Source organism: Betta splendens, chromosome 9 (genome assembly GCF_900634795.4).
Source record: "Betta splendens chromosome 9, fBetSpl5.4, whole genome shotgun sequence".
NCBI lineage: Eukaryota > Metazoa > Chordata > Actinopteri > Anabantiformes > Osphronemidae > Betta > Betta splendens.
Window position 1 is genome coordinate 7,961,401 of NC_040889.2, and position 18,881 is coordinate 7,980,281.

The window sequence follows — 18,881 nt, forward strand, 5'->3', positions numbered from 1 at the left end:
AGGTACCAGGTCTTCATGCTAGTTACATCACATCGTACGCGCACGCGTGGCACATGTGGCTGAAGCGTCACATAAGGAGCTCCCGTAAAAAGCAGGAATTGCTGGAGCCCCGTGAGTTACGTCAACCATCAGCAAACCTCGCTTTTTGAGAGGCGCACAGCTGTCTGACTGGGAGCCTGAAGGGAAACCGATGGAACATATTAATGCAGCAGAACTGCTATTATTTGATGTGTTCTTCAAACACTAGGAGGGTGTTTCAAGAAATTACATGCGCCGGCGCATATTTGGTTATGACGCAGCGCGTGAATCCTGGATCAGAGCAAACTAAAGTACGATTCAAAGCCGCGCGCGCTCATTTGAAGCTCGTTTAAATCCGCGACGTGCGCCCCTGATGAGACCTCCCGTCCGCGTCACGGGGCGCGTGGGCGTGGGCGCGCGCAGCGGGCGCCTGACTGACGTCTCCATTACTCTGCTGTCACGGAGATCTCTTTTATTACACATTACGCTGGTGCAGGACTCACCTTTATTTTTCTTTTTATCTGCAGGGAATTTGCCGACCTCCACCCCCGCCCCCACCCCGCACTCCCACTTCCACATCAATCAACGCCCGGAGACGTTTCACTGCATTATTTCAGAATAGATGGAAATGAGTGATGGAGCTGCACATCGGTGATAGTGTCTCGTCTTGTACTATAACGCACAAACTTTCAAAAGGTCCTTGTATTTGCTTCGGTATTTTACTGTGCAAGCACTCGTTAGGCACTTTCTTAAATAAAATATGTGCGAGCCATTAAGCTTTTGTGAATTTATGACTCCAGTCATCCTAACACACGCCTGCTCATAGTCAGACCCACAAGGTCCTTCCCCAGCAATTACGGCAGGTGCATTTTTGGCGTCTGTCTCGTCTCGCTGTTCAAATGACGCATGAGCGCGTGCGGCAACTCACTCACCGCGCGTGACCGCGCGCCGGTCTCAGCCGTTAGCAGCACGGGCGGCACGAGCGCGGGACGAGCGGGGCCGTGACGTGAGTCATCGGCCGCAGCGCAGAGGGCGTCCGCAACCCGCCGGTCGTGGGTGACGTGGGTGACGCGTCCACGCGCGACACTTTCCTGCTCGCAGATTGAAACCAACAATGGCTTTTGTCTCGGGACATTTGTTTGCAGGTGGCGCCGCAGCCGCCTGAACTCATCTCCTCGCTGCGCCCGCTTCGCACCCGGAGAAACTCTGCTGCTGCGCCGACACTTATTCACTTTTCTTTCTCTGAATATGAGTCAGTCGTTGCTCAGTTATCGCACGTCAGATGATCCGTACGGTCTCCCCTGTGAAAGTTTGCGTAACGGTGTTGTGGGGAGAATGTGTAGAACTACATGTACTGCATGAAGCAATCGTGGATCTGCTGATGTCACTGTATGTGCAGCATCGTGTTTAGCAGTGTGGCATCAGAGAGCAAGTCCAGCAGTGCGTCCTAAACTGTGGGATAATTGAAATTTGAAATTCTGACACGTGCAAAGTTGAAGGTTCACCAAAACCATTAGCGCATTGCAGTCACGGGTTCGAATCCAGACACAGGAGTTGCAAGACAGTGGTTCTGTGCTGGTCCTGAGTATAAATAGAGGGTTAATCGAGATCAGTGCTTGACTTCATGTTGATGGCATCACAGGAATGTTATAGTCTATATAGACTTTAGACAAGGATAGACCCACCATATTATTTAACTGCATGGTAGAAAAGCCTACGAAGTAGAAGTAGTAGTAGTAATAGATACAAATTACACAAGTAATTCATATATTAGCAACAATTATAACATATATTGTGGGTATTAGTAGGTAATAGCTAAAGCTGTAATAATTATGGTAATAGGTACTTTATGTAAGCTATTGATATTGTATTTCATATGTTCAGTTAACTTTTTTTGGATTTGAAAGTGCAATTGCTTCAATTCATTAAAAGAATGTCCCATACAAAGCTGTTATGTTTCTTCTGAGTATATACAGTAGCAGTGAAATGTACTGCGCTGTAACGACGGCCACCTGAAATCTTGCCTCAGGCACTTACTGGTTGGGGCCGAGTGTGCGGCCTGTGTAGCTCCGCTTGCTTTTGTCAACATTCAGCCACGTCATAGCCCTCGGTAGCGGGAGAGGATCCTAACTGGCTGGTTCCCTGGGATCCGGGCTCCTCTCGGCCCGTTTTTGGCGGGCGGCGTGGCCGACAGATGCTGATCCGTTCGACCTGAGGAAGCGCAGCGAGGCTCCTGAACGCTGCCTTGCTCGCTGGCACGCTCTGCTCCACTTTGTGCCGGCGTGGGCGGAGTGGAGAGGAATGAGCGGCCACGGCGTCTTTGTCCCGGGTCCATCTGGCGCAGGACAGGCAGGCAACTGGTTCACACCTGACAGACCACTGACTAATCCAGAGCAATTACCAGACAGGCGCATTAAAGACGGGGGTCCGATCCCTCATTTGCCAAACAGCGTGTGCGCTTTAATGAACAACGCCATCATCGTCAGCACCGGTGATCACAGGGCGAAAATCCATTCAGCGGAGCTGCGCGGTCGACTTTAAGGGAGTGTACAGCATCGCTCACAATGGCACAAACAGATTCATTATTCAAATTATAATTTTCCCCCATTGGCACAATTAATGAGTCAGACTTTCTGCTGTCACAGCTCAGTGCCGCTGAACAGGTTGGCTTATTATTGTCAGTGCGGCTTCGCTCAGTGATATCAGGCAAAGGACTAAATTACATTGGTCATGTGTGATTGCCCTCGACTGGTAGCTACATTCAAAGTTCATGTTGCTGGAAAAGTGTCATATTTCCACTTTTCAGGTGAATGTGAAGCATAAAGATGTAGCCTCTCCGATGAAATCCTGCTTATTTGAAGCCCTTTCCTCATCTCGTCTGCGCCAGTGTCTCGACTTCATCGTGAGTCGCTCGTAACGTTGTCAGATGTGGTCTCTTTGTCTCGTTGTGTGTTCGACACCGCCGGTCCAAAGGACTTCGTCCGTCCTGTCACTTCATCTGCTCATATTCCTCTGTTCTCTCCGTCTCGACCTCATCACCCGCTCTAACAATTTCTTTCCCTTTAACTCAAGTCACAGGCCTCTTTTTTCCCCCCCGAAATTCATTCCAGCCTTGATGGATATACTAAGCACCAGTGGCTTTTGATTTAGACTTTTGATGATGTCTGCCTCTCCTAACATCCACTTTGGGTGCGACGCTCCATCACATTGATTTCTCTGAAGATGAAACTCTGATTGAATAGACCTCTCCCGGCAGCCGAGGGCCCCCACGTGTGCCTGGCACTGTTGCGGCATATGAAGGAGGACACTGATGCGCTCGATCACCTGACCGGCAAATTACACGAGGGCAACAACCCGGCACACCTTATAGAGCATGAGCTATATTGAAAGATGACTCTTTTATGTCAAATTAGTTCTGTCTCACTTCCTATGACCCAAACTCTGCACCGTCAGGAGGAAGGACACACTAAGGTGGTCTGCAATTAGACGGCTACGTCTCATCCATTTGCACAGTGACGCTCACACAGCCTGATAGATAAAATCTCAAGTGAGCCAGAGAGTGGATGTGGACTTTTTATTCAGCCCTCCGCTCCTTTGAGCTTTTTTTAAATCACAGCTCATGTTTTCATTCAGGGCTCTTTGTACTTGGACGATGATTCTGCAGGACATGATTTACCTCCAGTGCCAAACGTTCGGTGCCAACGCAGGAAGCAGGAAGCACACGCGCTGAGGCAAACACGGAAGGTGTCGAGGTTGAAACGGGGGATGCATGACGTCTGTCTTTCACTCTAAAGCCAAGGATTTATTTAAATCTTCCCCTGGTCTCAACCCACCACAAACACGGTTAAATCACCTGCAGTAGTAACGGCTCGTGAATAATGCACCGCGTTATTTTAGAATAGAGTCAATTACTATTTATATGGTTCAGTGTGTGTGTGTGTGTGTGTGTGTGTGTGTGTGTGTGTGTGTGTGTGTGCCACAGTGCGGTCCGGCACATGCAGGTGGTGTAGTGTGTGACATCAGAATCAAGGTAGCTGCTGCATAATTCAGGCCAACCTGTCTCTTCAGCCTCCCTCAGTACATCCCTCTCCACTCTCTCGCTGCTACCTGCACACGAGCCGTCGTCGTCTCTGTGTAACTCATCCTCCATGTCTGAATGTGCATTCATGGTCTGGAAACTCCACACCTGCACCTTTCACCAGGCCTGATCCGGCTGTGTGCCATGCCTTATTTCATCTTATTAAAGGCTCATTATTACCAGCCTGCGTGCGCAGTAGAGGTTTTGTAAAATTATTTGATCACCAGATTCTTCAATTATGCATGAATGCAACATTAAGGCTTTAATTAAATAAATGTAGTGACTCCTTCATTAGATTACTTTTCTTCTTTTTCATCCAGAAATAAATTAACATTGGAAAGAAATTACCACGAGCTCTAATGAGCTCTCACTCAACATCAGCTGAATGCTTCTCCTGTGTAACTACCTGCTTTTTTTCATGAGGTGTGATGTTATCCACCTGCTGCATGCACCAGTATACTGTAGGTATCCACCTTACGTCCACCGAAGCAAGCTTTTACCTTTTTCCTCGAAGATAGTAATAAAAGGCTTCATTCAGATGAAAATATTTATGTCACTAAGATGAAAGAGAACATATTAAAATGTGATCTGAGGTGCAAAGGTGCAGGATCTTCTCTTTCAGCCAAACCCTGCATTAAAAGGGGCTGGTGTGTAAAACCAGTCCGGAAAACTAGAGCGTCTGCGTGTTCCCAGTTGTGCCTTAAGTCAACATCTGATCAGAAAATGCTCACACACACATACACACACGTGGAAAGACACAAACATAAAAAATGCACACACATGAATTCATTGGGTTTGTTTAGTCTCCCCTCAGGGTATTGAGTCAGTCTGCTGCTTGATGTTCCCCTGATCGTTAGATTTATCACATTGCATCAGCAGAAAATCCCGAATAAACCTTTTAACAGGCTTCTCCTCAGTACAGCAGTAAATAGACTTCTTATCCTAGAGGCCAATGGGTTTATCTTGGTCTACAAAGCCTGTGATACAGAGACTTTTGTGCTTCAAGTCGCTGGATTGGAGCAAGTAATGGGTTTTCCTGTGGTACGAATGGTAAGAAATTGACGACAAGGAGGAATTTTACTACAGACATTTAACAGAAAATATTGATTCATCCAAATGTTTATATGGATGAATTTTATATAATGTGTTGAGTCAACACAGATGTAACTAAGAACTGTGGAAAGGCAGACGCGGTGCACATCCCAGCAGCAGGCATGAATCACTGGATGTACAGTATGTAAAAATGTTATTTCATGCATGAAATCACCCATCCATCATTATTGTCATCAGTCAATTCAATTTAAGCTTGTTTCACATTGAAGCTAACAGAAAAAAAATCTAATATTATAACACAGTATTTATCAGTGGTATTGATGCTGAAGGTTGGCTATCCCATAATCTGGGCTGTATTTTTCAGAGTTTTAACATTTATGTTCTTTCACGCAAAGCAATTCAAATGGGATCGCTTCAGACGGATTTGTATATAGATCAGTTCATCTTAAAAGGTCACCTGCAGTTCATAATCTCATGCGTGAATACAAACGTGCTTATGCGACCTTCAGCGTGCTGCCATAAACTGGTGGTTGTTACGTATTTTTATTTGTATCGTCACTTTACTTCATACGTCAACATTCATGTATAAACCCACAATATCGTATTTTTATTGTGCAAAAATGTTCGCAGCCTGAAAACGCGACTATGGGTGTTTTGATCCTTGTGTGATGCCGTAGTTCGGGATCCGGAAGCAACACAGCTCTCATTTAAACTTAAGACATGTAAGCAACTTTTTGACAATAAGTACATTAAGCGTCGTTAGTGTTTACAGCAGCAACTTTGAAATGCCCAAAACTGAGTGCCATTTATTTTTTAGATGCTTAAAGGTTCAACATTAGATGGTTAAGTAGAAACGTAGCTGAGATTCCGCAGGGAAGCTAAGTTAGCTAACTTACTGTGCCACATCGTCAAAAAGCGACACTGCAGCTACTGGTTTTATTCTGTTTGTGTTGCGTGAGTTTTTTCTTGGTAGAGGCACTCATTTTATCTATTGGCTGTTGTGTGTTACCGATATTTGTAATTTTATAACCAGGTCTTGAAAGTCTTACTCTAGCACGGCGTCAGCATCGTCGTGTCTATGCTAACTTTCATAAGTGTGTATTGCGCAATTTCTCAACTTTAATAACTTCTACGTTGTTCACAGGGGTTGACTTTGCGTAATGCCACGAAGAGGCGCAGTCCTCCGTTTGCAAAACATCGGTGGTCTAGAAGACGGGACTGAACCGAACTGACTGTCACAGCCTGCTTTCGTTTTCGAGTCCGCCATGGCTCGGGAGGAGGAGGAGGAGGAGCTGACGTCCGGTGGACCCAAGGAGGTGGACGTGTTCACGTCCATACGATGCCTGGGCTATCTGTCCAGTGTCGTCCTCCTCGTGGCGGTGTGCGTCGGCATGTACGTACGCTGGGAGGTGACGAATGAAAACATGATTCTGGTCATCTTCATCCTGGGTCTGTTTGTCCAGGGCATAGCCATCATCCTCCATTACTACTTCGCTATGGAAAAGGCCAGCCTCAGCTTGTTCCATTTGTGGATTGGCTTTCTACTTGGTCTTCTCTGCTTCCTCAACAGCCCCGCCTTGGATTCCAATGTCAAGGAACTAGTTGCCAATTATCTCCTACTAGCTAGTGTAATCATGAAAACCGTATGGGCTATAACTGAGCGCATATGCAGCTCTGTCCGTTACAAACCCTCGTTGCTGACGTCAATTGAGCTGCTGGAACTCCTGGGGTTTGGCATCGCCAGCACCACCATGCTTCTTCACATTGCAGTGCCCATAACAGGCTTAGCCGTGGGCCTAGGAGCTCTCATTGTAGACTTGAGGATGAAGTCCCTGCTGGCCCTGCCCAACGTGGTCACTTTTTCCTTGGTTACGTCGCTTGTGTTTTTCCAGGCTTTGGGCATCACAGCCAACCCCTATGCCTTAGGTTGCTACCTGGGCAGACTGCTATGTGAGCCTTTATTAGACGTGTACTTCAGTACACTGGGGCCTTGTGAGCGCTGGATGCTAGTTCTGTCCATGGGGAAGGCGTGGAGGAGGCTGTCACTGCTGCCATTGTGTCTGATTGAGATGTCCTTCTTTATTCTGGCTGCTTTAAAGGTATGATGAAAAAATCCAGTCAAACCAAGTGCTCTACAAACTCTAATTTGTTAATTTTAAGGACGTACCATAACAATGTTCTTGTCTTATAGCTGGGCCACCTGGAGCTGTGGTACCTGGTGATTCCAGGCTTTTTCCTCTTTGGCTTGTTTTGGTCCATCTGCCACATAATTCTACTCATCACAATTTGGGGCTTCCACACCAAGTTAAATGAGTGTCAGAAGGATTGGCGGGCCCAGCGATCCAGTAGCCGGACTCTGGACCAAATCATGGCATCCAGGGGCATTCGACACTTCTGCCTTATTTCAGAGCGACTAGTCTTCTTTACTCTACTGTCAAGTGTCATACTAGCAGCCGTGTCCTGGCAGGTAGGTCAGACAAAAGGCATTTGTGCTATTACAAGCATAGAAATACGCTTTAATTCCTTTGCTAAACCTGCAGCAATTGCAGAAAGGATATTTGGTTGGTCATCTTACAGTTCTATTCCAGTCAACACGCAGATTTCTGACACATTAAGAATTTTTGCATGCCATGAAGTGATGCTGCTGAGAAAACTGTGTAGGTCAAAACCTCCAAACCTTCACAGGAAGAGGTGCTAGAGACAGTGTGCAGTTTTAGTTGCTCCCTAAGATGAGGCTCCTCTGCGCTCGTGCGGAACCGATTTAATTAGCACTTTAATATCCCTATCAACCTGCGTAAAGTGCTGCAATAACTTATTTAGCTTTATTAGATGTTTACCTTGTATGAGTCTCATGTGTCCTGACGAGTCCCAGTTTGAAATATGCACGTTGTGAATGTCGGCTGCAAATGTGTGCAGAGCTTTAGCTTCTCGTGTGTGCAGATTATGGTATTTTGCAGATTTATGAGAATATAGTAATACATGACCGACATGTAAAAACAGCACTAGATTCCATTATATTGTCCTCATTGCTTTCGCTTAATTGTGCAGTTATAGATATGCAAATGCGATGCTATCAAACTGGCTTTTCATGTATGCTAATCTATGCTGCATTCCATCAGTGATTCGAGAATGGCTTTCTCTTCAGGCCTAATAGTCCTGTGTTGCACCATAGCTGCTTCCTGTTATTACTGTATATTATATTTTTCTCTGTGCATTTTTTATAGAAGTAAAGATTTTTCTTTCTTGTTAGTTATATTGTACTATACACACTTAAGGCTACCAAGCCAGCAGAGGCTAGGCGATTTTAAATACTCTCTTGTAATAAGTACTAGCAGTATATGTTTAGCATGCTGTGTAACAGCGCATTGTGTCTCAATTTGGTTAGGTCCTGTCATGTTTCATCCTGGTGTAATAACACTGTGTCAGTCCCACGTTGTATAACTGTCTTGCAAAGTGTCACCACCAGTTAATTGGTTCTGACTGCTACAGTACAAGTTGTAGGTCGCGAATGAAAGTGACTCTGATCCGGTGGCTTTTTGCAGCGCTCCAACGGCCTCTTCCTCAGCGCCCTGCTGGTGGTGCTGCCTTTGGAGTCTCTGACCCACGGCTTGTTCCACGAGCTGGGCAGCTGCCTGGGAGGAACCTGTGTGGGCTACGCCTTGGTCATACCCAACACTTACTGCAGGTACTGGAGACAGAGGCGATGGGTCCAAATGTAGAGATGTACAGAGATGCACAGATGTACACTCAAATTATCACCAGCTGTTTAGATTTATTGTTTGAGACATGTTGCTTGAGTAATTTATACTGCACTCAGCGTTCTGATGATTAACAGTCATTCATAAACTCTACTCATCACACCAAACCTTAAAACTGCAGATAAACAAATACAGAACTAGACTTGCTCCATGTTAGTGCTGGTAAAGTGTATGATATTTCCTTCTGACTCCCTCCTCAGTTATCACCAAACCAACTGGATAAAGACTGATAATATATGGGCCCCTAAAGGCCCATTTCGCTGCATCCTGTGCAGCATACCAAGTTGTTCGGCTGAAGAAGTTAGACATTAGCTGTTGATTATTCCTCGCCCATTGCTCTCCTGGTTAATTTTTTGGAATAGCCTACTTAGGTTTGATGACAGAGGAAGCTGGCAAGTGGTTATGCATTGATGTCTGCATTAATTTTAAAGGCCCTCTGCAGCAGAGTATGTAAACGTATGTCCTGTGATGCTATTGGAGCCGTGGGCATGTGTATGCAAGGCTTTATGTACATGGTCCATAGGGAGGATGGAGAGCATGATCAGAATGCAGCGGCGTATAATCAGCTGTTTGATGGCTGCACATCATGCTTCTAAAATTACAAGAGCCCCACAGGGAGATTAGAGAGAGAGAGGGTGAGACGATGTAGAAAAACACAAGGCGAGCGCTGGGGTCGTAAACCACCAGGGAGGGCGGTGGTAGAAGTGGAAAGGGACAGACAGAGCAAAGGAACTGGAAGAATTGTCAGAGAAGTGAGAGAGGTGGAGTGTGGAGCTGTGGGGAAAAGGACAGGGTGTTTTTTTTATGGATGAAAGAGAGTGTAACGGGGGGGAGATGCAGTCTGAATCTCAAAGTACAAGCCTTCTCTCCCGAGGGCACAATAAGATCAGAAAAGATTAGATGGATTTAGGTGAATGGTGAGCTTGCCTGACCGGACAGCCTGCCACTTTCTGACCAAACCTCCTTTTCTTTTGCTTTATTTTCCGCTTTAATGTTTTCCTGAAATGTTTCACTGCCTCACATTCAACCTTGTAAGGAAAATAGTGAGCGACAGCTTTACATTTGATATTCTTCTACAGAAGAAGCATCAATAACTGGGAGCACATCAGACACCCGAGGGAGTGCAGCTAATAACAACTCCTGCACTTGCTAAAAAAATCAATCTCGTCCACATGAGATCAACCTCCCGCCGCCCTTGTCAGCGTGAGGTTGAAGGTGGTAATAGTGGCTCTCGGCCCTTGTGCCACGCTTCCTTTTCCGGCTGACTTGATGAGGCACCCGGCGTCCTCTCTCCCTCTCCTGTCTCCAGCCCTGATGGCCAGCCCGCCCTCCTGCCACCTGAGCAGGAGCAGCAGGTGAACCTGCGCTCCACGGGCATGCTGAACAGCGTGCAGCGCCTCTTCTCCCACCACATGATCCAGACGTTCGGCTGCGACTACTCCACCAGCGGCTTCACCCTGGAGGCCATGCAGACCAAGCTGCGGGACTTCCTGGAGCGGCGCACCGCAGACGGGCCGCGCCACGACACCTACCTGATGTTCTACAGCGGCCCGACATACAAGGGCACCGGATCCTGGGCTCTGGCAGGTTAGAGAAAGATCTACACTACAGTCTTCATTTGTTTTAGTAAAAGTTTAGAAAGCTTTAATAAATGCTCAGTAAGTTGGGTATCAGGCTTATTCAAAGTTGGCTACTCGTTATCGCTTAAACACTAATTATGTAAAACGGGCCTAATTTTGTATTCATTGCAAAACTTGTGTAAAACAGAGTTTTGTAGATATTTTATTGTCCCTGCAAACTGAATGTGTTGCCGTTTTTCTGTTGAGCCTTTTCTCTCCCTCGTCATCTCAGTTAATCAGGCTGATTTTACATTTTACAGGCAGATTAGACCACGAAGCCAAATCGACTCAGTAGAGATGATTATGGTAAAAAATAGTCGAAGCGCAGCTATGACAAGTGTTCCTTCAATGGAAATGAGAATCTCAGCAGGTCGCCACCACGTCGGCTGCAGCGACTCTGTTCAGAGGAAGGAGAAAAAATACCCACTGAAAAGGAAATTATCTCCAAGTTAGCAGCCTGAAAGGACATTTTCAGTCATTGTTCAGAGGACGATTGTGCACGTTGCTGATTGTTTTGGCACAAATGACCCTAGTTTTTAAATGTAGCATTTTGTCTTCATAGTGTCTTCATCCTTCAAGTTGCCCAGTGGTAATTTGAGCTTGTGATGGCAGCAGTTAGACGGAAGGAAGGACAGTTCTGTCCTCATCACTAGCCCTGTAGTAAATGAGTGCTTCCATCCCAACACTTCCTCGCCCTCCTTTGTCTCACAGCCTGTTTCCTCCCTCTCGCTATCTAATTCAGGAGGGGAGAGACTCCACCTGGCGCAGCTGCTGGAGCTGTGGAAGGAGAAGAACGCCGGCCACTGCTCCCGCCTCATCCTCATACTGGACACGGAGAACTCCCTTCCCTGGGTGAAGGAGGTGAGGCGGCTCGACGGCGTTCACGTGGCCGTGCAGGGCGCCGAGCTGCTGCCGATGGGGATGGACCTGGAGACCGGAGGCGCCCCCCTTTTGGGGGATTTCACTTCCGAGTGGGTGGAGTTCAACTGCAACCCGCGCAGCGACACCCAGTGGTCAGAGAGGGGGCGGGCTGTCATGGCCGTCTACGGCGTTTCTAAGCGCTGGAGTGACTACGCGCTTCACCTGCCCACCGGGAGCGACGTGGCCAAGCACTGGAAGACCCACTTCCCCAAGGCTACGTACCCGATGGTGCACCTGTCCAACTGGTGCTGCGGTCTCAACCTGTTCTGGCTGTGCAGCGTGTGTCTGCGCTGCTTCCGGAGGTGCAAACTGGCGTGGTTCCCTCCCAGCGTCCTGGACACCGGGCAGGGCATCAAGCTGGTGCATTCGTAGCGCAGGTGTTTGCTAATGTCTTCATCCTGTTGCATTTAGTTCTTTCATATGCAGAGTACTAATCTAAATTCTTTGTCTTAACATTGCTCCATTTTATTGTATTTTTATTTATTCCATGCCCGAATGTTACATGGTGGTTTTGAATAATATTTGCTATTCTTTGCTTTTTTTTGTAACATGCTATAAAAGTGCCTTCTATGATTTTTTTGGTAACATTCCTCTTTAGAATACCTTTTTATTTTTCTCTCTCACTCTCACTGTGAGGTCCTGATTACACTTTGTTTAAATATGCATGTGTTGCAGCATTGAAGACAAATGAAGAAAAACGCGATGGGCATGAAACGGTTTATCAACGCCGTGAAGCCTCCTTTGTATGTTTTGCTGTGAGACAGTAACTAAGCTCCCATGGCTTTTTATTGTGTTACGGCCCATAGCGGCTGCTGTTGACCGTCGCCTTCCTTTGTGTAATCTCACATGGCTAAACGCTAGACCTGCCTTAAAGTGTATTTCACCTTGACTTTACCTGTCCTACAGTATCTAATTCCCTTTGTGCCTTGTGGGTTAGGTCTTTGTAATCATCACTGATTTTGGGTGATCAACTACTATGATGCTACATGAGATGTGTATAGTTGGGAAGATGCTGTTAATAAAGTTTGGTACAGTATGTTGGATAAGATTTGTGGGACATTTTGGTGGATTTGCTCTGAGATCTGCACCTCAGACAGAAAGGACAATTGTCCGGGCTCATTTTAACATTTCTGTCTTTACAAACGCTGGGTCAATACTGATTCCGCTCAGTGGAAGCTTTGCATTGACTGGCAAATATTAGATGTGTGAGCTGGAAAATATGAGACGATACACAACGCCGTATCTCATGGGGGTTTGCTCCGTGAACCTTCATCCGAGTCGGTCCCAGCGCTTGGACCTGAGTCCCAGGTGCTGCTGGGTATTTTACCCAGTTTCACAGAAAGGGGCCGATGCTTGGCTCACGCCTGAAGGGTGCCATTAGGCACAGACTGAGGTTTGGGGAGACCTTGGAGAGATGAAAGCTGACATTAGAAGCAACCCTTCTCTGCTTTTAACTTTTTAGCGCTTGGGTGCTGTGAATATCAAACCGCAGCAAGTGTGAGGGATAAAGTCGAGGACTCGCGCAGGCAATTAGTGGAGAAAAGGGACACGCATAAGTGATGGTGGTGTGTGGGTGTTTGTTTTCACCGGTGGAGCCGTCAGCTGTTGTTCTAGCTAAGGTCAGGGATTCATGTATGTGGTAGGAATCATTTATGAGAATTAGATTAGATTAGAGGCTGGATTCATCTCCTAAACTGGATTAGGTAATAACGGAGCCAGCCGCCTGTGTGGATATGCTGAGTCAGAACGCACGCACACACACACACACACACACACACACACACACACACACACACACACACACACTCACTCCAATTCTCCACTGTCTCCCTCTTCCTGTTCCCCTGCAGCTGAGTGTTGCGTCTGTGGGTAATTACAGCCTGTCATGGGGCGTAACCGTCTAATGCAGGCGAAGTGATGAGCCTGACGCTTGCCTGCTATTTATTTGGGGGAAAGGAGTGCTTTTATTGCCCAAGTTACGTTTGAGCACAGAAACTGGCGGAGGAAACGCATCAGCTGCTCCTGTATTAATGGCTATTTAAGGCCCTTTCACTGCTTACTGGCTTGGCAATTTAGTCTTTTGTCATAAATACAATTCCAACTTTTTTAAGCCACTCTGTCTGGCGGTTGGACGCGGCCGTGTGTCTCCTGATGCCTGGGAGCCTCATCGGTCGCGGCGCATTCAGCGGCCGCTCTTTTCTCTCCCAGACGCCTGCGATCGCAGTGGGTCTGACATTGAAATGTCAAAGCCATCATTTCAAATTGCAGGGGCCGAGGATGCGTTTAGTAGCTGTTTAACCGCGCGGCGCTGCCCACTATGCACACAGGCTGCCAACCCCCCCCCTCTCAGGCTTTCTAGGAAGACGGTCCGTCGTGAGGCTGGTCTCCTCGTCCCACGCGCCGCTAGAAAGTGGATTAGTGCAGTTGTTTGGTGCATTTAAATAAAACCCAGCTTTTCCACAAGGAGCTGCTTAAATTTACTGGAAATACGTTTGCTCCCCTCAGCGCTCAATGCCAATGTATAGTTTGGAAAAAAAATAGTCATGGCACAGATGTGAAGAGATTATTCATGCTACAAGGACTGAGGAGCTACTCTGGGCAAGGATTTAGGAGCTGATGCAGAAGGAGGGTGGGGCGAAGCAGGCCTTGTACTGGAGCTTAGTTATGCATATTCCTTCTTGTAAAGTCAGGGTCAACATTATGTCAGGATAAAGGACGGAACGGGCATCTGGGCTGAAAAGACATCTGAACCAGGCTCGTCGTCAGCATGAAGTGCTACGGATCAATTAAAGCCCGCCGCTCCGGATGTTTACCCGCACGCAGCCGAATATACTTTGCACGAGCCAGATGATGCCGATACGCCTCATTCAATTAAAAGTGTAAATTGGAGGCTAACAAGACTGTCGGCACCGTGGGATCGGAGGTTGGGTAATTAGCTTTGTTGTCACAGTTGGGCTGAGATGGGACGGGGGGTAGCGAAACAGATGAGCTTCCTGTTTGGATCTCACATCTGGGATCCCATTTTTTCTGGAGTCAGCCAAAACAGCTTGTCCTGCTCAGGGGAAGAGGCTGCGATTGGATTAAAATGTGGGGCTGAACGGAGACGTCCCATTTTACCGAGCGGTTGAATCATCGGATATTTAACCACCACGTAACCGCTTTTACTGCCTGAACCGGGGCCGAGCCCGCTTCAGGTGCGGCTCAGGCCGGACAGAGGCCGGGTCGGAGGGATTTACAAGAGGTCTTTTGCTCCCCTGCATGTTTATCAGGCTTGCGTTTACTGCCGTGGTCGCAGGCAATTGCTTGTCTCTTGTACAGGTGCGGTGTGTGTGTGATCTACAATTTATACTATGACCTTTCCTTAAAGACGGAGACGGAGTAAAATTCTGCTATGAATAATAATAATAATCAAGTCAAATCAGCACCAAAATTATGCACAGTTCTGGCCAAGGCTTCATTACTGCTGTACATATGCTTGTCCCTGACCTGCTGCTCTTGTCCTTCTGTGTGTGTGTGTGTGTGTGTGTGTGTGTGTGTGTGTGTGTGTGTGTGTGTGTAATATCATCTGAACCCCAGGGGGTCTAGCAGGAGCTCGTTTGATTGCAGCCTCACAGCTGGCACATGATGTTAGTCAGCCGTGCTTTGAGAGAAGTGAAGACAGACAGGGAGAAAGAGAGAGAGGGCGAGAGAGAAGCAAAAACATAAGACAGCCGTCGTTGCTTTGGGTCCTACTTTGGTCAGATGAGAAAGCCAGAGCAATGGATTTGAAAGCGTAGGAGTGATGGTTAAAGGTAGATGCAGGTGTGCCCGTGGCGGTGCATCAGAGTGAAGCGAGGCGAGCAAAGGCTACACCTGCCCCCCCCCCCCCCCCCCCCCTTTGATCAAACACAGGGCCATGCATGCAGTACATGCACGCATGCAGGAATGCCAGTCCACACAGATGGCGCTGGCAGCGTCCGCTGCAGGAGTCAAAGGCAGACCGGGGCCCTTCTCACTTTAACGGCTGCAGTCGGAGCCCGATGCTGTTGGGCAATTGGGCAACGGCATGGAAGAGGGGCAGATGACTGGATGTCCCTGAACGGGGAGACGAGCAGAGGCGAGGGGGACGCTGCGCAGACCGCGGGAGGGGGGGGGGGGCTTCTGTGTGCACAGGCACGAGAAGGGGAGAAAATAATGGGTGAGGAGGGAACGAGCAGGATGAGAAAACACACCCAATCCCATTGAGGGCCGCAGTGTGGGAACGCTCCAGACTCGTCTGTTTTGGCTGGAGCCAAAGAGAGAGAGAGAGAGAGAGAGAGAGAGGGTGGAATTCACAGAGCGGAGCGGGCAGTAAGCAGGGTGAGGGGTCCGGCTGTGTGTTGGGGGGAGGACAGGGACCCGTAGGCTGATGACAGAGGAGGCGCTCGCTCAGGGATTCTCCCAGCATCAAAGGCGCCATTATTAGAAACTCCCAAACAGCTGATTCGTGTCAGGGAAAGTCATATGTATGATCTGATGCCGCATCTCGGCCCGACCGGTTGCCAGCAGCGCCGCGTGTGTCGCCGGCCCCACTGCTGATCATGAATGAAGCATGAGCGCAGTCAACCTCTCGTCACCTGAAGGGCTTGTTGCATTTTAATGGTTGAAACGTTCTGTACAAATTAAGTTTGTCTGAATAACTGAATAATTTCTTATTCCGAACTCGGAGGAAGATTAAACCTTAGCGAAGCCGCGCTTTAACGATGCCTTCAAGGACACCGGACTGAACAGTTTATTTTTTATTATTTCCCTGATAGGTCCCTTTGATGACCTTCTTTCTTGACCATTAATCTACAGCGGCTCCTTTCTCTCCCTTTTCCTCGTAACTGCTCCTGTTGCCAGGCTACACTTTCAGGTTGAGCTGTTTTAACGCCCTGCTGTTGATTATATTCACTTTAATTACTTCTGCGTGAAAGGGGAGGGGAAGCGTCGGAAATCATGACCTGATGCATATTTAATAAAGTGAGTGAAACGGCGAATGGGAAACGGCCGTCGTGCGACGCGCGTTCGCGTGCGCAGCGCTGACCTTCATCCGCCGTGTCTCCCATCAGCAGCGAGAGAGAGAGAGAGAGAGAGAGGGAGAGAGAGAGTCAGTCTGTGATGCTGAAGGTTTATTTGTGGCAAACTACAGCTAATTCAACAATGTGTAACATCTTCTAGCTTTTCAGAATAACTCAAAGCATGAACATATCTAAAGTGAAACACGACAGCGTCCGACGGGCGCCAGATGTGGTGAACCACTGCTTTCCCAGCACAGACGTACAGTATATGAGGCCTGCGAGTTGCTGACTCTGCACCGCTCTGTATTTCTTTTTAACGTGAAGGCCACGGAGCTCGCCTGAAGGAAGCAGGCAACGCAGGCGACCTCCCAACACAAACCCACATTTAACGCTTCTAATATCGCTGCCATTTTGTCCCGCATCCCTCACTTTGCCGCCAGACGATGAATGGACGCTGACCCGCACGCACACAAGTGGCGCGCGCACGTTTTCGTTTACTTATTCATGAATGACGTCAGCTGCAAGGAGATCCACGTCTTAACGCCTGTCCGTCCGTGCACATCGTACGTAAACAGGAAAGCACGTGTCCACGCGGGCACGCGTACAGAGCACGAAGGCTTCTCTGCCCCCGTATTGAACCGCGTGTGCATTTATTGGCTTGTGTTGCATTAGGGGGAATGAGCTGAGTGCATAACTTAAGCTCTCACTGTGCTAATTAAAACAGCTGGCACTCAGACCCACGGTGCAGCTATGGAAGGACGTAATTAATTTCTGAACGGAGCCTTTTTGGACTCGCAGACGATGATAAATATCCCGCGTGGCCGGGCTAAGGTTTCATTCTTTAAAGTCATTCATTCGTTCTGAGTTCTGATGACTTCCGGGACCCGTCAATACGTCCGCAGCCTCGGCGTTCGCGTCTCACCGAAGCACGGCGTGTAAAATATTTTCCGAAGCAGACGTGTCTTCGGTCAATAATGAGTTCCATCATGTGATATGTGATAGCGACGGATCGAGCTCCGGGGCGGAACTCTGCAGCCGCGCGCAGCCGGAAACCGCGGGAAACACCTGACCCAGAAAGCGGCGGCGGGAGTGTGAGTCATTACCCTGTCGCGCTCTCCGCTCCGCCATTCATTTCCATCAGGACCCATAATAGTGCGCGCGCTCGCTGGAATTGCTTTGTGGCTCCGGGGTCAGTGGGAGCCGCGGGAAGCGGGAGGCGCCGTCGTGTCCTCTCCAGTCTTTCGCCGTAGTTTGTACCTGGAGCCCCGCGGTCACGTTCGACAAGCGCGTGACAGACGAGCTTCCCCGTGCGCGGGTAAAAAGCTTCCGGGCGCGGAGCGTCGCACCTCTGCCTGGGACAAACGCAGCCGACGCCGGCTAATCTCCGTGGCAACCTGTGCGCCCCCTGATTGGCTGAATGTAATTGGCGGCGTCGCTGTGACCGCGCGCTGATTGACCCGCTTTGACACTTCCAATGATGCCGCACCGGCTCGTCGGCCGCTGCGGCTCCTGCTTGAGAAATCACAACCAATCACGCGAAGAGCTCTCAGAAATGTGAAAGTTGAAACTGTGGTGGCGGCAGCTCGGCATCGTTGGAATCCCAATTATTAATACTTTGATATATTCTTCTCTGGTGTCACTTGAGGCGGTGAATTGATTTTTTTTTAAATGAGCTCGCTGATGGATGCAGTGCGTTTGCAGTTCTCACTCACTCTCTCGGGGCTTTTTGATCGCAGCTGAAGGCAAGTGTTAAAATGGGTGATTAAGCAGAAGCTGATTGTCCTCTCTCTCTCTTTTGAAATACATATAGCGACGCCTTATGCTGCATCAGCTCCTGCTCTGTCATCAGCATCCATTTTCACCACTAGGACATAACTGCCCTCAAACTGCATTTAGTCTTCCTCGCATTGGCAGCAGTGTTGTGTAAAGGAATAGTCTGAGTCAGAAAAATATCTTGAGGGTCACAAATTTCCATCCATCCATCCATCTTCCACCGCTTAGACCCATGCGGGTCGCGGGGGGGCTGGAGCCGAGGTTCACCCTGCACAGGTGGCCAGTCCATCACAGGGCAACACACAGACAGACAGACAGACAGACACACACACACACACACACCTACAGGCAATTCAGAGTGACCAATCAGCCTAATGCGACCTAATCGAACCCAGTGCTACCCCAAAACTTAAAATGTAAGAACACGTCAGCTTTCTGTGAAGGTGTGATAGGTAGCAGGTGAGCTGTGACCCAGATTCAGGCGTTTTGGGTTGGTTAACTAAGCCTCCAGGTTGAACGCACACTGGTGTAAAGGAGGATGATCAGAGCCTTTAGCGAAAATCTGTGTAATATTACAAATAAACAGTGTTTCACTCACACTTCCTGCAAACAGGAAGCTCCTTGTTGAACGTGTGAGCCGCCT

The 18,881-nt window shown here is 48.2% G+C and overlaps 1 protein-coding gene across 2 annotated transcripts; it reads left to right on the forward strand.

Annotated features, from left to right (window-relative positions):
- Positions 1-5,716: 5,716 nt before the first annotated feature.
- tmem168a (transmembrane protein 168a) lies at positions 5,717-12,495 on the forward strand. Of its 2 annotated transcripts, none has more exons than XM_029163475.3 (6): positions 5,717-5,871; positions 6,294-7,248; positions 7,341-7,616; positions 8,692-8,834; positions 10,217-10,494; positions 11,269-12,495. In XM_029163475.3, exons 2-6 carry the CDS (start codon positions 6,415-6,417, stop codon positions 11,817-11,819), a joined length of 2,082 nt encoding a protein of 693 aa, XP_029019308.1. In that variant the 5' UTR covers positions 5,717-5,871; positions 6,294-6,414; the 3' UTR covers positions 11,820-12,495. The 2 variants fall into 2 exon arrangements, with proteins under 2 accessions (XP_029019308.1, XP_040928318.1); XM_041072384.2 differs by lacking the exon at positions 5,717-5,871 and adding an exon at positions 5,943-6,103.
- The last annotated feature ends 6,386 nt before the right edge of the window (positions 12,496-18,881 follow it).

Coding starts and splice junctions, on each gene's coding strand:
- tmem168a (XM_029163475.3), top strand. CDS start 6,415: ATGGCTCGGGAGGAGGAGGAGGAGGAGCTGACGTCCGGTGGACCCAAG. Junction 7,617..8,691: donor TAGCAGCCGTGTCCTGGCAG/GTAGGTCAGACA, acceptor GGCTTTTTGCAG/CGCTCCAACGGCCTCTTCCT. Junction 8,835..10,216: donor ATACCCAACACTTACTGCAG/GTACTGGAGACA, acceptor TCCTGTCTCCAG/CCCTGATGGCCAGCCCGCCC.